This window comes from Alligator sinensis, unplaced genomic scaffold (genome assembly GCF_000455745.1).
Source record: "Alligator sinensis unplaced genomic scaffold, ASM45574v1 scaffold120_1, whole genome shotgun sequence".
NCBI classification, from domain to species: domain Eukaryota; kingdom Metazoa; phylum Chordata; order Crocodylia; family Alligatoridae; genus Alligator; species Alligator sinensis.
Window position 1 is genome coordinate 488,373 of NW_005842752.1, and position 22,328 is coordinate 510,700.

General features: G+C 42.6%; 1 protein-coding gene across 4 annotated transcripts in view; it reads left to right on the forward strand.

Annotated features, from left to right (window-relative positions):
* Nucleotides 1–22,328, forward strand: part of MLLT3 (MLLT3, super elongation complex subunit) — a 275,900-nt gene that overhangs the window by 27,073 nt on the left and 226,499 nt on the right. The window contains exon 1 of one of the 4 annotated variants that reach the window (XM_025216586.1): nucleotides 1,299–1,791. The exons of the other annotated variants lie outside the window; for them this stretch is intronic. Within the exon in view, the coding sequence (XP_025072371.1) occupies nucleotide 1,791 (1 nt within the window). The 5' untranslated portion in view covers nucleotides 1,299–1,790. Of the gene's footprint in view, nucleotides 1–1,298; nucleotides 1,792–22,328 lie in introns of those variants that run through there. 4 annotated transcript variants of the gene reach the window in all.

Sequence of the window (22,328 nt, forward strand, 5' to 3'; positions counted from 1 at the left end):
CGGGAGGTTTTGGAGGCAGAGGCAGTCACCGCTAGTAGCGTGGTGGTGGCCAGGCCTCCAGGTTGTGGGGCCCAAGGGGGATCCGGGAAAGGGTCGGCTGGGTTGTGGCCACAAACCCGGCACGTACAGATGGGTACTTTCAACCGCTGGAGTAGAATTAGGCACAAACGTGTACTGGTTCAAACAAAGATGGCTTTACTTACACTGTCGAGATGTACAGCGTAGGAAGAAAGTTAACTTCAAACTTCAGTTACAGTTTAACCGAGAGCTCTAATTCAACGAGATATCTTCGATACGAGCATGCAGGACACAGGGGGGTACGTCGGGGTCGGTCGGCGACGGGGAGTCGTCGGCGGTTGATCAGTCCGCCACGTTAACTCCGAGATGGATGCGGAGTTCTCCCACTTGGGCGGAAACTGCTCCAACCTTTTATACGGCTAGCAAGCCAATTGCTAGTTGCCACATAGGACTAATTTAGAACCTGCCAATAATCTCCACCGTGGCAAGAAATTCCCCTCGTACAAAAAATCTCACCGTGCCTTGTGCTAGAAAGTTCCACTGTGCCGAGGCACTCAATCACTAAGCTCTGCTCTGACACAGGTAAGCGGCAGTGCCACGTGCAGACTCAAGCTCCGCCCCCCCACCTGCGTGTAGTTGAATTCGTGCAAGTTAAATGCACGGTTTGTCTGATTCCAAAACCTATATACTTTCATGCAGAAAGCTCCTCCTCTAAGACTCTAGAGTAACTTCATTGAGATTACTTTTATTGCATAAGTGCTATTGAGTATGGCTAAGAATTGCAGAAGTAAGACTTTGGTAATAACTGTAATGTTAGAAAAACTTGAGACTGTATTTGCATGACATGCAATAAAAGGTACCTGCACCCATGTTTTAAATAGCTCACATGTTTGTCCTGAGGAAAGGGAAGTCATCTTACTATGGACTTGTTAATGAAACATTGTGGTTTTCATTTGGAGCAAACAGCCTGATCAGCAAACATGATGCGTTCCTTTATAAATAATGGAAAGTAGAAGTGTAATATTTTCCTGTCTTCTTCCATTTAATTTCTAAATAATGAGATAACTGAAACCAAAACATTTACCAACGTTCCTAATCTACTGGGTGACCAAAACATTAAGCAGCCTGTCAGAGGGTTCGAGTTGGGTACCCCCATACCCCGCTATTCTCGCCTGCCACGACTTCGATCTTTAACAAAGATTGGGGTGAAGGAGGTGGTGTTAGTACCGCGGGTACCCACGCTAATGACCACGCAAGCTCGAGTTCTGATTTAGGTGCTTTATTACTCTTAATATGTTCTCCCCTCCCTCTCTCGTGGGGAGCACGAGTGTTGTTTTCCCCCCCCCCAATTTAACAACGTTGCCAGGCCCCCGCCCGGGGCCTATCTGGAGTACCTAGGCTCTGGCTCAGCAGTCAAAACATCAGAGGCGGGTTCCGCGATCAGCCGCTAATTGCCTCATTAGCGACTGATTAACGCAGATAACGGGCTTCCCTGGCTTCATTCTGTCGGCTGTTCTCTCCTGTTTTATCTTCTTCTCGCTTTCCTTTTCACTCTCTCTCTCGGGATGAGGGGTGGGGTCCCTGCTTCTCCCGGACCGGATAGGGAGTTCCTTCCCCACGCCCTTCTCTCTCAGGTAGTCCTGCTGCGCCCTGACTCGGAGCCGCGGCTTTCACCACGTCACTCCTCTGTCTCCCCGGGACTCACCGCAACAGTTGTTTATTCGGGCTGACCGTGACTCCAAGGACGTCGATCCACCGTTCGCCGTCTGCGGAGTGAGTCCCAATCTCTTGACCTTCTCGCCCGCTTCTCTCACAGTGTAGAGGTGCCCGAAGGCAACTTCCTTCTGTCTTCCTCGCCTTCTTATACCCCTTTCGGAGCCTCATTGGCTCTCTTGTGTGTGTGCGTGTGGTCCGGCCGAGGTAACTACCCTCAGCTGTCGTCCTCCTTTAGTAACAGAGTTGCAGCCGTGACTGTCACACAGCCCATTTCAGAAAGACAGCTATCTCACTTGTGTTCTTGTGACTTGTATAGTTCAGAAGAGAAATTAAGTCTCTCTGGCTGCCGGGTAGGCTACCAGTAACAGGTATGTGGCTGCACTCCAGGAAACGTGGTTGCCTAACTCAGTATTTAAAGAGAAACTGTCCAAGGTGGCTGGTCGAAAAGCTGACTTGTCCTTGCATCTATGATATCCATATATTCCTCCTGTTTGTCTTCCAAAATGCAGCCAGGACTTGAGCCAGCCTGTTTGTTGCCTTGTTTAGTGCATGGTGGAGGGGCGGGAAGTCTTAGGAAATTTAAAAATTGTTTGAAAAATATTTGTCTTTTTACTGTATTTGTTTAAAATGAGTATTGTATCTGCTGTTGCCATAGACAAAGGTCCTCTTTTTTCCCTGTGCCAGAGATTTGAATGGTCCTATTGACAGTCAAATCTTTTAACATCCTTCTTGATTTCGTAAGCAGTTTGTTCAGAGATTTCATTTGGTGCTCTGATAGACATGGTCGCTGACTACATTGTTTTCTGAAGCACTGCTGAACGCATTGCAGCCTGTCAGTGACTAGGAAGTTGAACTGTGTGCCTGACCTTTACACTGCAATTAATATAAGATGAGGGAGTTATATAGGCGTAATACAGTCTTATATTTGAATGTAGGCATGGAAATACAGTAGGACCTGACTTGATTTTGAACTGATCTGCGATTTTTTTTTTTTTTTTTTTTTTCATATAGCACAACCTAAATATTTGATCTCAAAGGTTAAACTTTAAGAAGTTAACATGGATACTTGCCACTTCAGGTTAGTTCTGGCAGCAAAATGTCTAGCTGACTTTACTGAGGAATCCATTCAGACCAAAGCTGAATTGGCTGCTTGCCTCCTTACAAATGTTTTCAACTTGGAAATCATTCTCATTTAATAAAAATAATCTACAATATTTACATTAATCTGCAATTATCATTTTTTAGTATAGCCTTTATTGTTTTTTCAGTCATAACTTACTGCTAATTATGTACTGCTAAGGCTTTTGAAATGAAGACGTCCAGATCAAAGCTTGAAAAATTTGCTTTTGAGATTTTTTTTCTATCTTCAGAAAGGGCTCTCTACCACCAGGCTCTAGAAAATCAAAGCTATTTCTTTTAGGAAAGGAATTCTACCTCGTTTCTGTGATGGTAGAGGAAATCCCCCACACTGCAAAGGATAAAAAGAGACTGTGTCATTTTCCTAAATCTGCAAACTGTGTGCCTAAATCTGCATCTGCTGATGCCTGCCAGGCAGAATCCTGGGTATGTTCAAGATAACTCTGGCCAGTTTCACAGCTGCCTTTCAGAGTCCTATGCAGAGCAGTGACACAATTTATCATTAAATCAGACTCACTGTTGATATGTAAGATACAAGTTCAAAAGACTCAGCAAGGATGACTTAACAGAAACCTTGAGCAATACAAAGCAATGGAAAAACCTGAAGGAGAGCTGCTTTTTCCTCTTTCCAGGAACTGAAATGAGAGCATTTCATATTCATCAGATGCCAGAGGTGGATCCACAGAAGAGGTTTCTTGGGGCTCCATTCAGCGACACTCGGGTAGCTGGGAAGCTGTGCTTCTTGCTGGGTGTGGCTCCTGGTTCTCACTGGCAGAGGCCCTTTTCCCTCTGTGATAGTAAGCTTAATTCTTTGTTAGTCTGCCTTAATAATGTTTCCCAAACCCTGGCTGTTTGTTGCTAGATGGTTTGAATTTCACATCTGGCATATTGTGCCAGTGGAAAGTGGAACTGACCGTAGGTACAAGTGTGTTGTCAGAGTCGGTTTATTGGACAAAAATGACTTACAGCTGAATAGCTGTGCAATCAAAGACTGTTGTGCTCATCTGTCTACTAGTTCAGACATTCTAAAGTACTTTCAGTACCATGTGAACTGGTTTGCACCAGTTGTAGCAGGCTGTACTGTAGACATGGCCTGAGTGGTGGTGATTGTGTAACTCCATGCTGAGACTAGTTTTGCAGTGAAGAACCAATTTTTCAGATTGGGAAATGGAGACCAGAACGCATACTCATCCTCTCATCCAGAATACATCACAGCTAGCTACAAAGCAAATTCATGATCACCCATCTCTTTCAGTCCAGGAAAGAGATTGCCTTGGCACCCCTGATACTAAAGCATTGATTACTAATACTAAATAAATCAACGGTTGTATTGGATGCTGGGTCCTGCAGGACATTTCTTTCATCATTCCTTAGCCCCTGCCCCCTTAAGATTTTTAAACTTCTTTCTTTCTCCATTGATATCCTACTGCTCTCTACCCCCCCCCCAAAACAAAACAAAAATATAAGACCCCTTAAAATTAACTGGCTACAAATGTCATATTTCAATTATGCCTCCAGATAAGGTGCTGTATGGACTTGTGTTGTAGAAACTTTCTGTAAATTGATATTACTTGTAATTTTATCTTTGTGTTAACATCTATGCCCTCAAAAAAGTTATTGTGTAAGGCAGAGTCACTGTATTTGGGGAAGATGAGAGAGAAAAAGGAATTCTAAAGTACCTGTTGAACAGGGTTGGTTGTTTGGTTTTCTTCAATCAAAATGGCAATGACTGCATATCTTCATTCATATTAATGAGGTGGAAAGCTGAGATTTCTTAGAAAGTACATCTAAAAAGATTTTGATTAACACAGCACAGTCTGTGATGCCAGCTGCTCAAATATGTTGCAGTAACCTCCTGTTTTGCTGTATCATGTCAGTGAGGCTAGCTGTTTTAATACCTAGCAGAGCACTTGGACAAATTAACTTAATTTGGCCTCAAATTCAAGCAAGGTTGAAAGAAAACGAGTGGCGATGCACAAGATTACAGAAACGTAGTTGAGCAATGATTTGCTTATTCATACTCATCTTGTGGTGTCTGGCCTTTGATATCTTGTAAAAATCATTGCCAGCAGTGATTTATTTAGAAGAAATTTGAATGACGTGAGAGGCGACTTAGCAGTTCGGGGATATGAGACATGGTAAATATTTGGCCTTGCTTTTTCCAAATCCTGTCATGCACACAAGAGAAGGTTTACTGTGTATTTATATGGGAAGGAGGAAGGCTGGAGAAGGCTGTGGGTTGATGTTGTGGGATGGAGCAAGAAAGCTTATAGTTTTAAGGAAATTCTTTGTTCAGTATTAAGAGAGGAACAATTTCTTTAATATTTTTTACTTGACTCAGGTCATAAGAAAAGAGAAGTGGCAAGAGCAGGTAAAATATGTTTGGGAATATATTTTACTAGCTAAGTCTGAGGATAAAATCAATGTATTTCTAAAATTTGTCAAACTACACTGTTTTTGCCCCCGTATGGGCTTCTTGGGCCTCCCTGCCCCACTCCCAAGGGCAGAGGCAGGAAGTTAAAGGTAGAAGAGTGGGGAGTGGTGCCTGGATGGAAACCATTGGGCCTCAACCGGTTGCGGACCCCATGGTATTGGATAGTCCTTCTTTGGAGTATGTGTGCATAAAAATACTAAGTGGTGGTGTGATACAGACCTCCAAGCAGATCAAAAACTGTTTTACTCATTACAGTTTTTAATTTGGCAGAGGTGTAGATATCGGGAAATTCCACTTGGTTCTTTCTCTCTCTGGTGCTTTTTCTTTTTGAACTTGAGAAACTTTGGTTATGCTACTGGTCTGCCTTGTGAGCTCAATGTGTCAGTTTTCCCACCTATATAATAAGGGTCACAATACCTGCCTCTGTTCATAAAGTTCTTTGAAATGTATGGTCCTTGAATTTTAGGATTTATGCATATTAAGCTGTTAGGAGATGTTCTTTGACTTGCAGGTCATGTTCCCAGCCTTTAGTCTTCTTGAGTTGCAGGAAAATGCTACATCAATTCTCGCCTACATCTGCTATCTTCTTGGTGAATCTGGTTGTCCTTTTGCATAGTTACATAAGGTTCCAGTTTATAGTGCAGCCTGAACCTTAATCAGTGTTTCTTTATCAAGTTGAGGATCTGGATCAGACCTCAGTTGTCAGACAAATGGAGAGTAGAAAAATAAGAATTTGCAGACTTGAATAAACTAGTGTTGTCCTAGTTTACTACTTCATCATAGATAGTAGTCAGTATCAGCTTTTGCAAAGGAGGATGCAGGAAAACTTGTGTAGGTCAGTTAAAAGGCGTTCTGTCCCAAGGAAAATGTTTGGGGGGGAGGGGGAGTTGTGGGGTTTTTTCCTTTTGTTTTGTTTTTTGGTTTCGTTTTGAAGGTTTGTCTTTTATCTAGCTTCTTTAGGAGGCTTGAGCCTGTTTAATCACAGAGGCTTGAACAGAAAGTAGAGGTGGAGGGAAGGGGGAAGTCTTAATCCTTATAAAAAATATTCAAATAAATTAAACAAGGTATTTCATTTCAGTGTTCTTTAAATCTCTTTCATAGTTATAGTAGAAGTTTTGTATTTATTTTAGTTTCTTTCTAATAGCATCTCTGATTTATATCTTTTATTTTTTCATGCTAAAATTTTTCATTTTTAGGTCACCTCTATACGTTACAGGTATTGCACAATTAGCTGGTTAATTGCACAGTTACCCTGAGACCAGCTTCACGTGTAAAATAGCTGTCACCATAGAAAGCTCTAACCAGCTATCAAGTTAGACCTCAAAAATATGTACTAACTTTGTAGCTGGTTGCTATCCAGCTTTAATTTGCACATGTAGCAGGGTCTCCCTGCACGGCTGTGAGATCCCAGCTGCACAGGTGCACTATGCTAGGGCCCTGCTGTGTCCTGGCAGTGGGAGGGGAGCAGGGTGCAGCTGCCCCAGTGGTATGTGAGATGCCCCCACGGCTGGGAGCCCCTCAGCTGCGGTGCAGTTTTTGCTGGTGCAGGGGGAGCCTGGGATCAGTTTCCTCTTGCACCAGCAATATGCTGTGACGGGATCATGTGTGACATGACAGGAGGAGTGATTGTATGGATTGTGCATGTAGATCCCATCATGCCTTCACCTGCATGTGTAGAGGGGCCGTAAGAAAGTTATGTCCAGGGCTTTTGCAACGTGCTTGCTTTGAGGACCACATAACTTCAAATGGAAATGGATGAGCAAATTGCTAACAATGCAGCACTGTCTCTCTTTCCAAAACAGTGAAGGGAGATATAAATTAAACCCTATGGCAGGGGTCAGTAACCCCCGGCATGCGTGCCAAACATGGCATGCAAGGCCATTTTGCTTGGCACACCACTGCCAGCCTGGACTCTAAGCAGCTGCTGCCAGCCGCGGAGCCCAGGCTGCTCCCAGCAGGCGGCTGAGAGGCTGGCAGCAGGACAGGCTCCTTGGGCTGGCTGCTGCCGGGAGGCTGCAAACAGCTTCTCTGGGCTCCGGCTTGTCGGCACTCCCGCACCTTCCAAGGTAGACATTGTGTTTTTTTTCAGCACTGGCCAAAAATTTTTGCTTACCTCTGCCCTATACCATCACGCTTGTAGTTTGAAGTCAGAGAGATTTGTGCTCCCAGGTAACTCAAGGTAAGTCTGTGCTTTCTATGCAGTGGTTTTGAGGCTGCAATCCAGAAACAAGCATGGCCTACTCACTCCTGTGTTGTGTATGGCACATCCCACTCAAGGGATGTGCTCAAGACTGAGATCCTGAGAACATGCTTGGGCATACCTCAACAAGCATGGGGTTAAGTGGGGCTTGTTCTTTGGCATTAGTAAAGATGTACTACCAGGTACTTCTGAAAAGGTCATCCCAGAGCATCTTTGGGCTTCTGAGCTGGATAATGTATATTTAAAAAAAGATCAAACAGCTATTAATGTATTGAAAGGCTTTAATTTTTTTTATTGTTTAACACCGTAATTGTGTTTTGAAGGATCTCTTGTATTACTAAGAGAAAAATGTGTTTTGAATAAAATTAGTTCCTGATGCTACAAATACTTTAAATAACTAAGGTTCATTGAAGTCATATGAATGAATGGACCTGGTTAACTGTTTGCCAGAATGATAGCCTTCATTTTCAGTGTTTTGCTTGCTTGTTTGTTTGCTTGCTTGTTTGTTTGTTTGTTTGTTTCAAATAGCATATCCTACCAGCAATTAAAATTTGTACTTTTGAAACTTCTGTTTAACGGTTACAAATTTCATTTTATCCTTTTGAAATCAGCAGTGTGTGTGGGGGATGGTGGTGTAGCTGAGGTTTAATGTGTCTTGATTTTTCTCTCATAATTTTTCTGTTTATAGCATCTAGGTAATGCATTGTTAGCCTCTGTAAGACTTTAAAAACTGTTATTAATTAAAAGGTACATCACTTTTTTTTCTCTCCTTTTATCGTTCTTCCTCTTCCCCTAACCTTCCAAAAAAGTAGAATATTTCAGTTGCTTAACTAATAGACTTGAAAAGGTGATGAGTATGAGCATGGTTCACTCTACTGTTTCAAGTGCTTCCTGAAGGGCTGACTATTTCAAGTTTTGGTCTGTTTGCATAGTGTTCACTTGACTTAGGCATTGCAATGTTGTAAAATTAAAACAAAACAAAAAAACCCCCTTCTGCACCTATTATGTCATAGGTGTATTTTTGTAGATCTAACAAACTACTGGGCTCCATGAAAGAGATCCTGTCAGGATAACACACAAACTTGGTTTATGGCCTAAATGTCAGAACTGAATGGCAGTAACTCATCTATTTAAAACCTAGTTGCTGACATACCAGTGCACACAATGTAACTTAACAACATCCAGCATTCCATTTATTTTAAATTTCAAAACAAAATGTAATAAGGATAAAGGAATGTAACACATGGTTAACAAATGGTTAAGTGCAAAGAAACAGGCTTCAGGTTTTAGCCGTAGGTGTAGCAGAGTTGCGTTGCACTCTCTGGCCATGTTGCTCTAGGTAGATGAGTGAACAAGGTTTCAGATGGAGGCCTGATCCACTGGCTCTTGTGGATAGAGAAGTGCAGTACAGCTGATCTTGGGGAACACATTTTATTGAATTTCACTGCTAAAGTAACTGGATTTCTAAGCCCCCTTTTTCCCCTTCAACTGCTTTTGGTGTGAGAACCTGTGTCTTCAGCCATCCTGGCTGTCACTGGTACACGTTCAGGCCAGGTACAGACATTACACTTTTACACCGTGGTGTAAGTGTTTTGGAAATTGTCTTATACCCATAACAGGACAGAAGTTTGGCACACAGAGACTGGTTTAAAAATGGTGGAAACCGGTCTAAGATAGGAAGCCTGCATGTGCCCCCTCCCACCCCTACCAAAGGGCAAATGTGTGTTGTTCGCTACTGATCTAAACTATGCCACTTGCAGGAAATCTTGTAACTTGGATCAATTCCACCTCGGGCTTTTTAAATGTCTGTACCTAGCCCAAGTGACTTTGTCCACTACATACAGCAGAAACCAGGACTAGACAGAGTTCTGATGTCTTGACTGTATTATTACTATTATTAATATCGCTATTATTATTATTCAATAAAATTATTATTTTTAAAACTACCAAAGCTTGCTGCCACTTTTACTGATATTTACAAATATTAACTCCTGTGAAACTTTTAAGAGCACTTTATATAAGTTCTGATATGGCCCCTTTGTGAAATGCTGGTAAGATATGTGCAAGAGGTAAGATTTCTTGTGGGTGATGTCTTTTATTGGGCTTAGTGCATAGTTGGGATGGACACACACAAGCTTTTGAGCATCGCAATACCCTTCCTCAGGTCAAAGGGTACTGTAATACTTGAAAGCATGCCTGTCCATCGCAACCATGCAGTTGGGCCAAAAAAGATATCATCCACAAGAATTCTTGCCTCTTGCATATTCCCTGCATGACTGACAAAATATCACTTCAGCATTCCAGAAACATATTATAAACATACATATCCAAAAACCAAACCTGTATATTACTGAGCATATCTAAACCTTTGGTTTTCAAACTTCTTATACTCAAAGTACCTCTTGGTGGACTTAAGGCACCCTTCAATAGATTTGAGACACCCCTCGGAAAATTCTGGCTCTTAATTTTCAATACTTTTAATTACAGAAAAATAATAGAGAATTTTTTTCTGTTACAAGACCTCAAAGCTCACAGCATGTCTTAACACTACAGATTCATATATGAAAACTCTAGGTTTATCTTGTGAATCAAGTGTGCATACCTAACAGTACTAACATTGTTTGTCACCCTTGAAAAGATTTCTCCAAACTGCCACAGTATTCTGGTTGAGAATCACTTATCTAAACTTCGGTGGGATTGGAAAGTTGTAGCCATGATGGTCTAGGAAATATTAGACATTAGGCCTTTGTGAAGCAGCTAGTATTTGCTTCGGATTTGGATTCGGCTGATTTGGGGGACAGTGATTCAATTTGGTGATTTGAATCGCTGTCCTGAATAGATTTGTCTGAATCTGATTTGGAGATTCAGCTGATGGTGCTGAATCTCTGAATCAAACAGGCCACATCCCCTGCCTGCTGTCCTAGGCTGCCAGTGTCCTGGCTCTTTAAAAAAAAAAAAAAAAAAAAAAGGCACTGGCTGCTGCCAGGCTGGGGAGCAATCCCCACTGCCCATGCTGCATGAGGGAGCTCTGCCACAAGCCCCCAGAAGCCACAGCAGTCGGTGAGTGTGGGGCTTTTTTTTAAAGAACCGGGAGCTGGGGTTCGGCAGGGCTGGGAGAGTGGGCAGAGGCTGGGGGCTCGTGGCAAAGCCCCCCATGCAGCACAGGGTAGCGGGGTGCAGCACTACTGGTGACCGTGGGGCTTTTTTTTTTTTTAAGCACCAGGAGCTGGGGCTGGGCGGGCCAGCCATTGATGTGTCTGGGACAGCGGGTGTGGGACAGAGGGTGCTCAGGAGGGCTGGGGGAGCAGGCAGGGGATGGGGCCTGGTGGGGGTCCCCCCATGGTCTTCTTCCCCCTCCTCCAGCACCCCTCCCATGCCCCCTACTTACCGGCACGGAGTCCAGGTCCAGCTCCCTGCAGAGGTGAGTGGGGACTGCTCGAATCTCCAAAGCTGTCTGAATCGGTTCAGAGAGCTTTGAATCGATTTGGACCTTTTTATTGGTCTCCCAATTCAATTCAGATTTGGAGATTTGGCCAACGAATCTGGCCAAATCTCCTCCGAATCAAATCTGCCCCCGAAGCTTCACACAGCCACCCCTCCGTCCCCCCCCCCAACCCCACAATTTCAGACAGCTAAATTTTCACTTGGTTGCCTTTTTCTCCCCTTTTATTTTAAATTTATAAGGTCACTTGAAACAAAGTATCAAAATTGAAATCTAAGACTTTGTTATGTCTGTTAGCACCAAGTGGGTTACCTGTGACTTATGGTCTGTACTCTTCAAGAAGCATATGGACTAGACGGTCCAATAAGCAGATACCTCCATTGACATGGATCAGTTATCTCTGATTCTACTATTTGTTATCTTGGTTCAAAGCATAGGATTTGTCTAGTCAAAAGGTTGGGTAGATCAGACAGGATCATAAAATATTAGCAGCCACTAACCTGCCTGGCTAAGTATCTGGCAATACAACTTAAGAACCCCTCTCAAGCTGGGGCTGTTACTTAAAGCTGTTTGTTTGCTGCGGTCACACTGTGATGGCACAGTGATTTAAGCATACCTTACATTTGCTGCTTTTGGTGGATGAGTAGAGAATATGTGTCAATATGGTCTTCAGGTCAAGCTGTATATATAGGCTGGAATAAAGCTTATGTTGCTGCTGTTCCATCACTTGTGGTACCTGAACTAGGTTAACAGTAGCTTGTCTACATGTGCTGCAGTCATACCTTTTGATTAGCACTGTAAATGTAGCCTAAATTAATCCATTATTCGCCTTGTCCACCAAACCATTCTCTCCAACTACAGGGTGGTATCAGAGTTGTTGAATTTGAGAAAGATGCAATGATAAAGATTTTTTTCCTGATGCTAATATACTAGCTGTCATATAGGAAAATAGCAAAAAGCAAGGTGATGCTTTACATGAGGATCCAGTTTCCTGCAAGGGTAAAAATAGTTGTTTCATCCTTGAATGTCTGTTTTGAAAACTGCCTCACTGAATTTGCACAAATCTTGTTTTCCGCTTCCACCCACAGGTGCATTGCAAAGACATCCTATACCCTGAAGAGGATATTGATTTTAATCCTTTGTATGGTTGTATGTCATTACTAGGGTGATGTCAGAGTGACATCACGTTTGAAACTAAAGTGACATCTAATTAGTGACATCTAATTTTTGTTGTCATTCCCATGCTGTTACTGGTAAAATATAGTAGCTAGTTTTGATGTCACTTTCGCTATGCAAAGTCAATACCCAAAGAATGAGTTCACCTTTCATAGATCATTCTTGGATACTTGAGAACAAGGGCATGGTATCAGATTAGCACCTACTAAAGTGTGTTCTGTATCAGCCTAGAATTCCCCTAACAGTTCCTTCAGAACTGCAAAACGATTAAGCTGATTTATCTGGAATAGCAGTTAACCAGAAGGTTTTATATTAGGAAAACCATCAGCCTACATTTGAGCTTTGCTGGTTGGTGAGACAACTGTGCATTGTTTATGTACTAGTAGTGCTTTGAAATTTTAAAGCATTACATAGTGCCGTATGTTTATTTATTCATTGATTTATTATTTTAATAATTGCTGCACGGCACAAATGACAGTGAATAAAGTATACTGTGGTGTTTTGATTCATTTGGAAAAAATATCCAGAATGATGGGGATGCTAACCATTCTGGAAAAGTAATGTTTTATTGTACTTTTTTCTCACATTGTATAATACTGCCATGTTGAAGCAACTTTTATAATACTAGGGGAGCATTTGCTAATACTGTTCTCGATTCTGAGACTTTTTGCATCTGATGTTCTCTGATAGATGCTAATAAAAGTGATCATAATTATTTTACTGTTAGATTGGGTTTTTATCTCTGCAGTCTACAGTTTATCATCTTTGGTCCTGCCCTAGATCTAAGTACAGTCTTTCTTGTTGTTTGTATAGCACCTAGCATAATGTAGCCTTACTGGTATACACCTAATAACTGATCTTTTGTCTCTCCATGTGAAGATTGTAGGTTGATGTTGCTGCTGTCTTGAAAGAAAAGTATTTTTCATTATATAGTGCATTCCTCTACAAAAATCCCCGAACTCTCAATTGCAAGTAGCAAATTTTAGTGATTGCAAAAATGGTACATGAAAGAGCCTCTTTTACCACTGAAAATTTTCTGTCTTTCTTCATGAGCCAGATTGATCCACAGCCAACATCAAGACTCTTAATTTTTTTTTTAAGGCGAGTAGTTAGCATATGTCAATCACATAAAATTTAGATGAAAGTCACATTTCAATTACATATATTGGCATTGGGTTAGGACACAGAATAACATTCCTACTCTTCCAGTAAGTGCTAATTGTACAATTTTCCCTAAAACATTTATATGGTTTTGCCTCTACTGACCACCTTCACAATGCTATGACGAATATAGGTAGGCAATGATAAACCATAGTGGTGTGGTGAGGAGGGCTGTTGATTACCTTCTTCAAAAAGAATGTATGATTTACCTATTTGCTTCAAAAATAGCTGCTCATCTTACTGGTTTGAACTGCTATATGTGTGTTGTTATTTTTTTGTTCTCACTTTTCAAATAGTTATTTCCCCACTGTTCTGTGAAGTATAAACAGAATTCTGTAAGCTCACAAGCCTCTTATGGAAAGTAGGATATTAAAACAAAACTGCTTTCTGCGTCAGCTTGCTAAGTTTCTGTGTTTGACCAGCGTGAACATTAAGAAACCCAAAATAACAGGTTAGAAGATGTTAAAGGTTTTTCAACATACTTGTGTAACCAAATGTGAGACCAGTAACTTTTTTTAAATGTCATCTAAACATTTAAAAAATACACCGAGTTTATATTTTTACCTTTGTAAGTAATTCTGATAGCAATACAACTACTTGAAGAATGAATCAGTCTTAAACCTGGAACCTCAGTTGCTGTCACATTAATAGTAGTTTAGAGAGAACCTATTGCTGGGAGAGCAATACAGCAGTGCACAGTCAAAACAGGAAGTTTTTGGAGACTATTGGGGACAACTTCCTGGTGCAAGTGCTGGAGCACCAACTAGGGGCCATGCTCTTCTTGACCTGCTGCTCACAAACAGGGAAGAATTAATGGGTAATGTAGTAGTGGATGGCAACTTGGGCAGGAGTGACCATGAGATGATTGAGTTCAGGATCCTGAGAAGGGAAGGATGGAGAGCAGCATATTAAGTACCCTGGAGTTCAGAAAAGCAGACTTCACTTGCTAAGGGAACTCATGGGCAGGATTTCCTCAGAAACTGTGGGCAGGATCCCCTGGGAAACCAGTCTTGGGGGGAGAGCAGTCTAGGAGAACTGGCTGTACTTTTAAAGAAGCCTTACTGAAAGTGCAGGAACAAACCATCCTGATGTGCCGGAAAAACTAGCAAGCAGGGCAGAAGATCAGCTTGGCTTAGCAGGGAACTCTTCAGTAAAGTAAATCACAAAAAGGAAGCTTATAAGAGGAAACTTGGACAAATAACTAGGGAAGAATATAAGAGCATTGCTCAAACATGCAGGGATGAAGTCACGGAGGCCAAAGTGCAATTGGACTTGCAGCTAGCAAGGGATCTGAAGGGTAACAAGAAGGGTTTCTGCAAGTATATCGGTAGCAAGAGGAGGATCAGGGAAAGTGTGTCCTTTACTGAACCGGGGAGGCAACCTTGTGACAGAGGATGCAGAAAAGGCTGAAGTGTTCAATGCCTATTTTGCCTGTCTTCACAGGCAAGGTCAGCTGTCAAACTACTGCACTGGGCAGCACAGTTTGGGGAGGAGGTAAGCAGCCAACAGTGGCAAAAGAACAGGTTAGGGACTATTTAGAAGACTTGGACATATACAAGTTCATGGAACCCTATGGGGTGCACGTGTGTGTGCTAGGGAGCTGGCTGATGTGATTGCAGAGCCACTGGCCATCATCTTTGAAATCTCATGGCGATCAGGAGAGGTCCCAGATGATTGGAAAAGGGCAAACATAGTGCCCATATTTAAGAAAGGGAAAAAGGAGGATTCAGGGAACTACAGACCCCAGTCAGCCTTACCTCAGTCCCTGGAAAAATCATGGAGAAGATCCTTAAGGAATTCATTTCTAAGCACTTGGAGGAGAAGAAGGTGATTAGGAACAGTCGGCATGGATTCACCAGAGGCAAGTCAGGCCTGACCAACCTGATTGTCTTCTATGATGAGCTGACTGGTTCTGTGGATTCAGGGAGACTGGTGGATTTGGTGTACCTTGATTTTTTAGCAAGGCTTTTGATATGGTCTCCCTCAACTTTCTCGCAGGCAAGCTAAGGAAGTATGGGCTGGATGAATGGACTGTAAAGTGGATAGAAAACTGGCTGAAGCTTTGGTCTCAGAGACTGGTAATCAAAGGCTCAATGTCTGGTTGGCAGCCGGTATCAAGTGGAGTGCCCCAGGGACCGTCCTGTGGTCGATTTTGTTCAATGTCTTCATCAATGACCTGGAAGATGGCATAGAGTGCATCCTCAGCAAATTTGAAGATGACACCAAGCTGGAGGGAGTAGTAGATATGCTATAGAAAGGATGTGGACAATTGTGGAAATCCCTTAACAGGGAACTGGATGCTGATTTGGAATGGAAACAGACTATGAGGCATGCAGGTGGAATAAAATACAACATGCTGTGTATTCTGAATCCTAAATATGAGGAAGATTAATGGGGAGGGGCCCACCTTCCCTAAGAAGCATTTAGCAAATAGATGCCATGCCATGCCATAGTATTATTAACATTAAAAGATAAGTACCCTTTAATCGGTTAATCTCAATCTTCACTCTTTGCTTCTGCAGCATCCTGATACAGAAATCAGCTTTATTAGTGTTTGCTGTGTAGCACTTACAGGAAGATAAAATGCATTTCACCAGAACTTGTTGGGATTTTTGGGGTGGTGGAGAAAGGATGGGACAGAAGAGCTGTTTTCTGTTGCAGAAGAGCCCTTTTCTGAGAGAGAGAGAATACTGTGATTTGCCTTCCCTCTTTTTATTCCACTGCTAGGTGAAGAAAGACAAAAGTCGACAAAGAAACAGAATTGTGAGTGCCCAAAACTTAGCTTTGTGGGAACTGAGCAATAGTCCAGACCTGCAGATATGGAGTCTCAAGCAGTTGTCTGCTGAAATAGGTTCCCAAACCTTTTCTTATTGCCTACCCTCTTCTAGATTTACCAGTTTCCTCATGTACTCCTACCAGCATACTTTAACCCCTTAGGTGCCAATTATAATGAAAATTTAAATCTACCATTACACAATTTCTCCTGCATACCCCCCAGAGATGTCTTGTGTACTCCCAGGGGTATGCATAATACAGTTTGGGTTACTCTGGTTTAGAGGAGGAGAAAATTCTGAATTTGTCTACTTCTTTCTTTTCTGATGCAAATTGTTTATTTTTGCTGGTCGGTCATTACAATGTCAAGTGATGCAGCCAGGAAGATAAGTGGCAAATAGGCCAGTGAGGACTGCTAGAGACACTTATGCAATGTGTTTGTGTGGAATGCATGTTTTTCTTTCAAGCTCTGTTTAAAAAAAATATTTCAAACCACTTCAGCCTATCAAAAGAGATGAAGCAAGTTTCTTACTATTCAACTTAGGGAATGTAGGACCCTAAACCCAGACACAGGATTTATTTATTTATTTAAGAACAGAATAAAAAATACCATCTAGTAGTCTGCAGTAAATTAAGCATTCCAAGCAAGACATGATGAAAGCCAGTATTCTCTACCTGTGGCGCACATGCCACATGTGGCATGGGCAGTATATGTGTAGCACCTGACAGATTGGGGAGGGGACAGACAGTACAGTGACAGACAGAGCAGGAAGCAGAAAGCAGAGCAGCAGATGGGACAGGTGAAGGGTAGGCACTCAGGGTAGCACTTGGGGAGGGTGTGAGGCTCATTTGTGGCATGCCTGCCTAAAAGGTTGACTTCTGCTGGTTTAGAGACTTGGCAAGTTTTGGATTGATTTATTAACTAAGAGTTGCTAAATGTATCATAATATGCACCAGTTCGGTTATTTATTTTTTGAACTTTTAATGGAAAAAGTAATTGTATAGTAATTTTGCAAAGGCATTTAATCTCTGAATAATCTTCAGTATGCTTTGAATAATTTTAAAGTTTTAAATAGACAGTTGGGAGCCAAAGGACTTTGGAAGTCAAACTTACCAAGAAATATCCCAGAAGATTTGAAGTCTTTGTAGTTGTAATGTACACTGAAATAATAAATATCTGTTATTAATGTTCTGAGCATTGCAGTGCACACCATTTAGCATTGAGCTTTAACAAAGTAATATGAACAATTTAAATTAGCCTTATGCTGCAATGCCAGTTAGTTTTCACCTCCAATCTTGTTTCAGTGACATCTTAAATTTCTGGCTTTTTGCTTATTAACTGATTTCTTCTCTTCTCTTTTTTTATGTTGTATCATTTGGAGCTGTAGTCATAGGCAGTATTTAAAAAAAAATGTTTCTCTTGTTTTTCTGTTTTGAAAACTGGCAAGATGTACATACCTACTTAGAAAACGTACGCATGTGATAGAATTTGGCTTTGATTGAAGCAGATATGTACTTAGTGAAATGCTGATATTCGTTGCTGGTTTTGCTTTTTTTAGTGGTTTCTGAAATACGAGTTTTTCATTTCTTGGCTTTCTATGTTAATGACCTTGAGGGGTAACTTAAAATATGCACAAGATAAGAGAAGCTGCTGGGAGATTATTCTTCTCCCCTACCCTCTTTTCTTTTGTCCTTGATCCCTGACCACTAAGCCAATTGAACAAACTTTCTGGGAATTGTCTAATTGAAGTCAGTAGTAAAACTTCTATAGGCTTCTGTTTGGACCACTACTTGGCCTTAAATGAGAGAGAATCTTCATGCTAAAAGAATGCCAATTTGACTAATACAACAAGTGTTTTGAAATTCACATGGTCACAGTTTTGAATTCTCAGACAAAAAGCCATATGGTACAGTTAAGGCTGAAACTACATTGTCCTTTTAAATGACTCCTAGCTTTAAGAAAAAATATATTGTTAATACTGGAAACCTTAGTTAACACTTTTAAGTTCTCTCACTAATGGTAATTCTTCTCACTGAAGGTAATTCTGTTTCCATATTTCCACTCATCTTGTACTAAGTCCCTTATTTCTAAACATATGAATTTCAATTATGGTGACAGAACATGTATATATGTATACCTGGGGGAAGCCACTGCACCACTTTGTCTGTCCTGTTATGCTTCCCATTGTTGGTCTTTCCTGACAAGTGTGTTGTGTTCAGTGTGCTTTCTTTTATGTGCCATCCAGCATAATGGGATTTTAACCCTGGTTTAACTCTTCAGGGTACTATCAGAACATAAACATTAATTCTTTTCCAACTTATGCATGAGACAAAGTGTTTGGAAATATCTTTTACTGGAATTAGAGATGTTGGGCACAAGATTCCTGAAGAAGGGTGTTTTGTGCTTGAAAGCTTATCTAACATCTTTCTCGGCTATATACCGGTAGTTGGTCCAATAGGAGATATTTTCAAACCTTGCTTCTTCCATATTCCCTTGACCATTATAGCTGCAACAGTGCAGCGACCCTATTTCTAACCTTTGTAAGTTAAGTCATGAGGTCCTGTGCTGTATCCTGGGAAAGCATGAAGGCATTTCTTAGAGCTGTGCTGAATAAGGACTAGTGGTTAGGTGGAGCATGGTGGAGAGCTGATAACCAGCTTCCTGCTTTAGCACCACTGCTTTAGCGGTAAAGAATTGACGTGGGTATATGTAGAGTGATCTATCCTCCAGTCATTACTGTCCTTGAAATCCACTAGCATTGGCTTAGAGGTACCAGAGGTTACATCCCTAATCTTTGAGTTGTTGTATGATTAGGGAGTGGGTTGAAGGCAAAGAGGAGAGCAGATGGAATCTGGCACTTACGTCTGATACTGTTGACAATTTTATTGCACAACAGCCTCTTGTACCACCACACCTTTTATACATGTAGTTTTGATGCAAAAATATTGTGGGAATTAAAAATATGGTATAGTCAGGGTCCCTATATTCTTTTCAAGGGAAGCTAGCATCTGTGTTCTTAGAAGTTGTGATGTGAACACAGCAGGGCGTTCATCCCCATTGGAAATGATAGCCAGGGCAAAGTAGCCTCTCTTGTTTGTAATGGGATGGTAAAAGTGGGGAAGGGTGTTCTCTTTGATTGTCTGTAAGGACAAACTGTGTGAGGTAACATCTCACCCTCATTGGGAAGTAGCAAGTTTAAATATTACAATGTGTGTTTTGCTTAAGGGCCAAAAGAGGCTGAAAATCATTCCTTATGCCTCTAGGGCAGTGAGTCTCAGGCAAGGTGCCATAGCATCCTGGGATATCTCAGTCCTTTCAAGGGTGCTGTAGGGCGCCCTGCAATGTGAGCACTGTTGGATGTACACACATGATTCACAAGATAAACCCCCATATTTCAAAGGGGAATCCATAGTGTTAAAAACCTTGTGGCCTGTTGTGATCAGAGTTCTGTGCAACACAAGAATTGCTCTGCTATTTTTCTGTAGTTAAAAAAAAAAAAAAAAAAAAGAGTGAAAACTAAGCTGCATTTTCTGATGAGTGCCTCGAGTCTAAGGAGGTCTGCCTTTGGGGGGTTCTTCTATATTGCTTTTCTGTATGTATTTAGTTGTAAACGTGTCCCTTGAGGTAGTCTAGCCTTATACAGTTGATTAGAGAAATAAATTTGTCTGGGTGCTTTGTGAAGTCTTGAGTTTTGTTAGTCATTAGCATGTGTTCATAATTTTCAGCTTTTGGATTCTATTATTTAGGCTGAGCAAAGTGAGAAGAATTCGGAGTGTGTGAAGTTTTCTCTGGAAGAACAGAAGAGTAAAACAACAAAAGTTAAGGCAGGGGACAAATGATGACAGGAGAGGAAACACATTCTGGGCTGGCTCTCTAGCTGGCCTGAATGCCAAATCAGCAAATCATAGAGAGTGAAATTAGTAACTTTGTTCTTTGCGTTTTGGTTTTGCCTGCCGCTAATGCTTGTGTTAGCTCCTGCTTTTTGTAGCTTTGGAAATTATACTCTTGACATATATATGGCTTATACCTTTCAAGCATTACTGTTAATCTTTACATCTCAAGCTGGTAGTGCTGCCTGCATTTATAATAGGAAGGTTAGTGCAATTTTAAGATTCTATTTCTAGCTGCTTATAACTTTGCTAGACTTCATGGTTAGGTACAAAGATTCAAAAAGCCTGAGGTAGAGTTGAGCTAAGTTATGTGGTTTTCTGTAAGTGATGTAGTTTAGATCGGTAGTGAACAGAACACACATTTGCCCTTTGGTGGGAGGGGCAAATCTTAGAAGGGTTCCACTATTTTTAAACGAGTCTCTGCTCTGAGCTTTTGTTCTGGAATGGGTATAAACCGTTTTCTGATCACTTATATCAGTAAAAGTGTAATGTCTGTACCTGGCCTAACTGTTTGGGCATATATATTTCTATGGTGAAAGTGTTCTTCAGGCTGAATGTTTTTGGAGAGTTTCAACAAAAATGGTTTAGTTATTTTCAAGAACAAATTTTTGGGGAATTATTATTTGTTATTAATTATTGTTGTTATTTATTGTTATTATTAATGATAATATGTCCACATAAAAACAAAATTCTTCTTGCTGCTGCTGTTCTGCAAAGAAGCTCTAGTTCTCTTATGTTCTAATGAAAGCACTTGAAATCTGGCATAGACATTGTCACCCTGATGTCAGGGTTTTGTTTTTTGCCATCCCAAATTAGCGGACTGAGCTTATCACTCTACCTTGATTTCTTCTGATAAACATCTGTTTGTTTCATCACTAAGGAATTCATGCATGCCTGGAGGAGCAGAAGTCTGATCTCTCTCGCTCTCTCTCTCTCCCTGCCCTTCCCCCCCCCTCCTCCCTTTGCTTTGCTTGCATGTATGTGTTGCATCAGGCCAGAAGGGGGTTGGGAGGATGGCACAAGACCATCAGCACAGTTCTTGCTTTGTGTATATGTGGCAGGAGCAGAACTTTAATGACTTCATATTTTTTAGTATCAGCCACTTAGCCCCCAGGGGTGCATCCAGACAAGCACGTATGTGCCTCTTGCAGCGTCTCAAACCCCTTTGAGATGCTGCAAGAGGCATGTGTGGGAACAAAAAAATGTTCCCCACACTGCAGATTTGCAGCCTGGGGGCAAAATTAGTCCCCTGGATATCCAGGGGTCAAACAATACCTTGGGGGGGAAAAAAGCGGGGCAGGGCATGGTCAGGGCTTGGCCCAGAGGCTGGAGATGAGCAGGGGGCTGGAGACCAGCGGAGGGACTGAGGGGCAGCTGTAGCCTCTGGGGGGGCTGGGACCGTGCAGGCAGGGTAGTCTGTGTGTGGAGGGGGGCTCTGCCCTGTGGGGGGCAGGGGACCCACCCCTCCTAAGCAGCCCCCACACCCACAGTTGCCCCACACCTAATCACACACTGACCTGCATCCCCCCACATCCCTCCACATGCACCCACACACTGGAGACGTGTAGCGAGTGCACATGTACCCCCTGAGCATGGCGTTACACCCCCTACAAAAAGGTGCTGCTGGCAGTGCCTGTGGGTGGTCACTGCTGGGCCCCCCTCCCCCCACTGCCGACACCGCTGGTCATCTTAGGCTGGAGGAGGAATGCCCATTCAGAATGATGTGTGGGGCACGGCTCCAGTGGAGCAGGTCAGGCAGGTGTGGAACAGGGGAAAGGTGGGTGACGTGGGGCTGGATGCGGAGCGAGGGGTGGGGGGGGTGCGCATAAGCAGACGAATACATGGGCCAGCTGGGCACAGGTGCCAGGGGAGCCTGCGTGCGGGGCCAGGGCTGGGAGTCAGGAGCAGGGCAGGGGAAGGCAGACCCTGCCACTGCCTTGGGTCTGCCTAGCTCCTGCTGGTGGGACATCAGGGCTGCGGAGGAGCCCCAGCCCCAGGGCAAGGGGCTTTTCCCCCACTTCATCCCTGCTGGCCCACACAGCCCTCATCCCCCCTGTCCAGGCTCCTCCAACCTGGCCCTGTGCTTATCCCAAGCCGGAGCCACTGATTTCCCCTGTGGAGCCTGTGACTGCTGATCCTGCAGCCACAAAAGTGCCTGCCCATCCTGGGGCTCTGGCTCCTCCGTGAGCAGTGGCTCTGCCAAGCACGGGGGCTGCAGGGGTGGGCAATGCACAGGAGGTAGAGCAGGAGGCAGGATCAGCCCTGCCGGAGGCTGCAAGGAAAGCCCATGTATGCAGGGACTGGGATTTGCTTCCCTGAGCACCTGGCAAGGATGCCCTGGTGGAGGGAGTGCATGGGGGGGAGGGGCAGAAGCTTGGCAG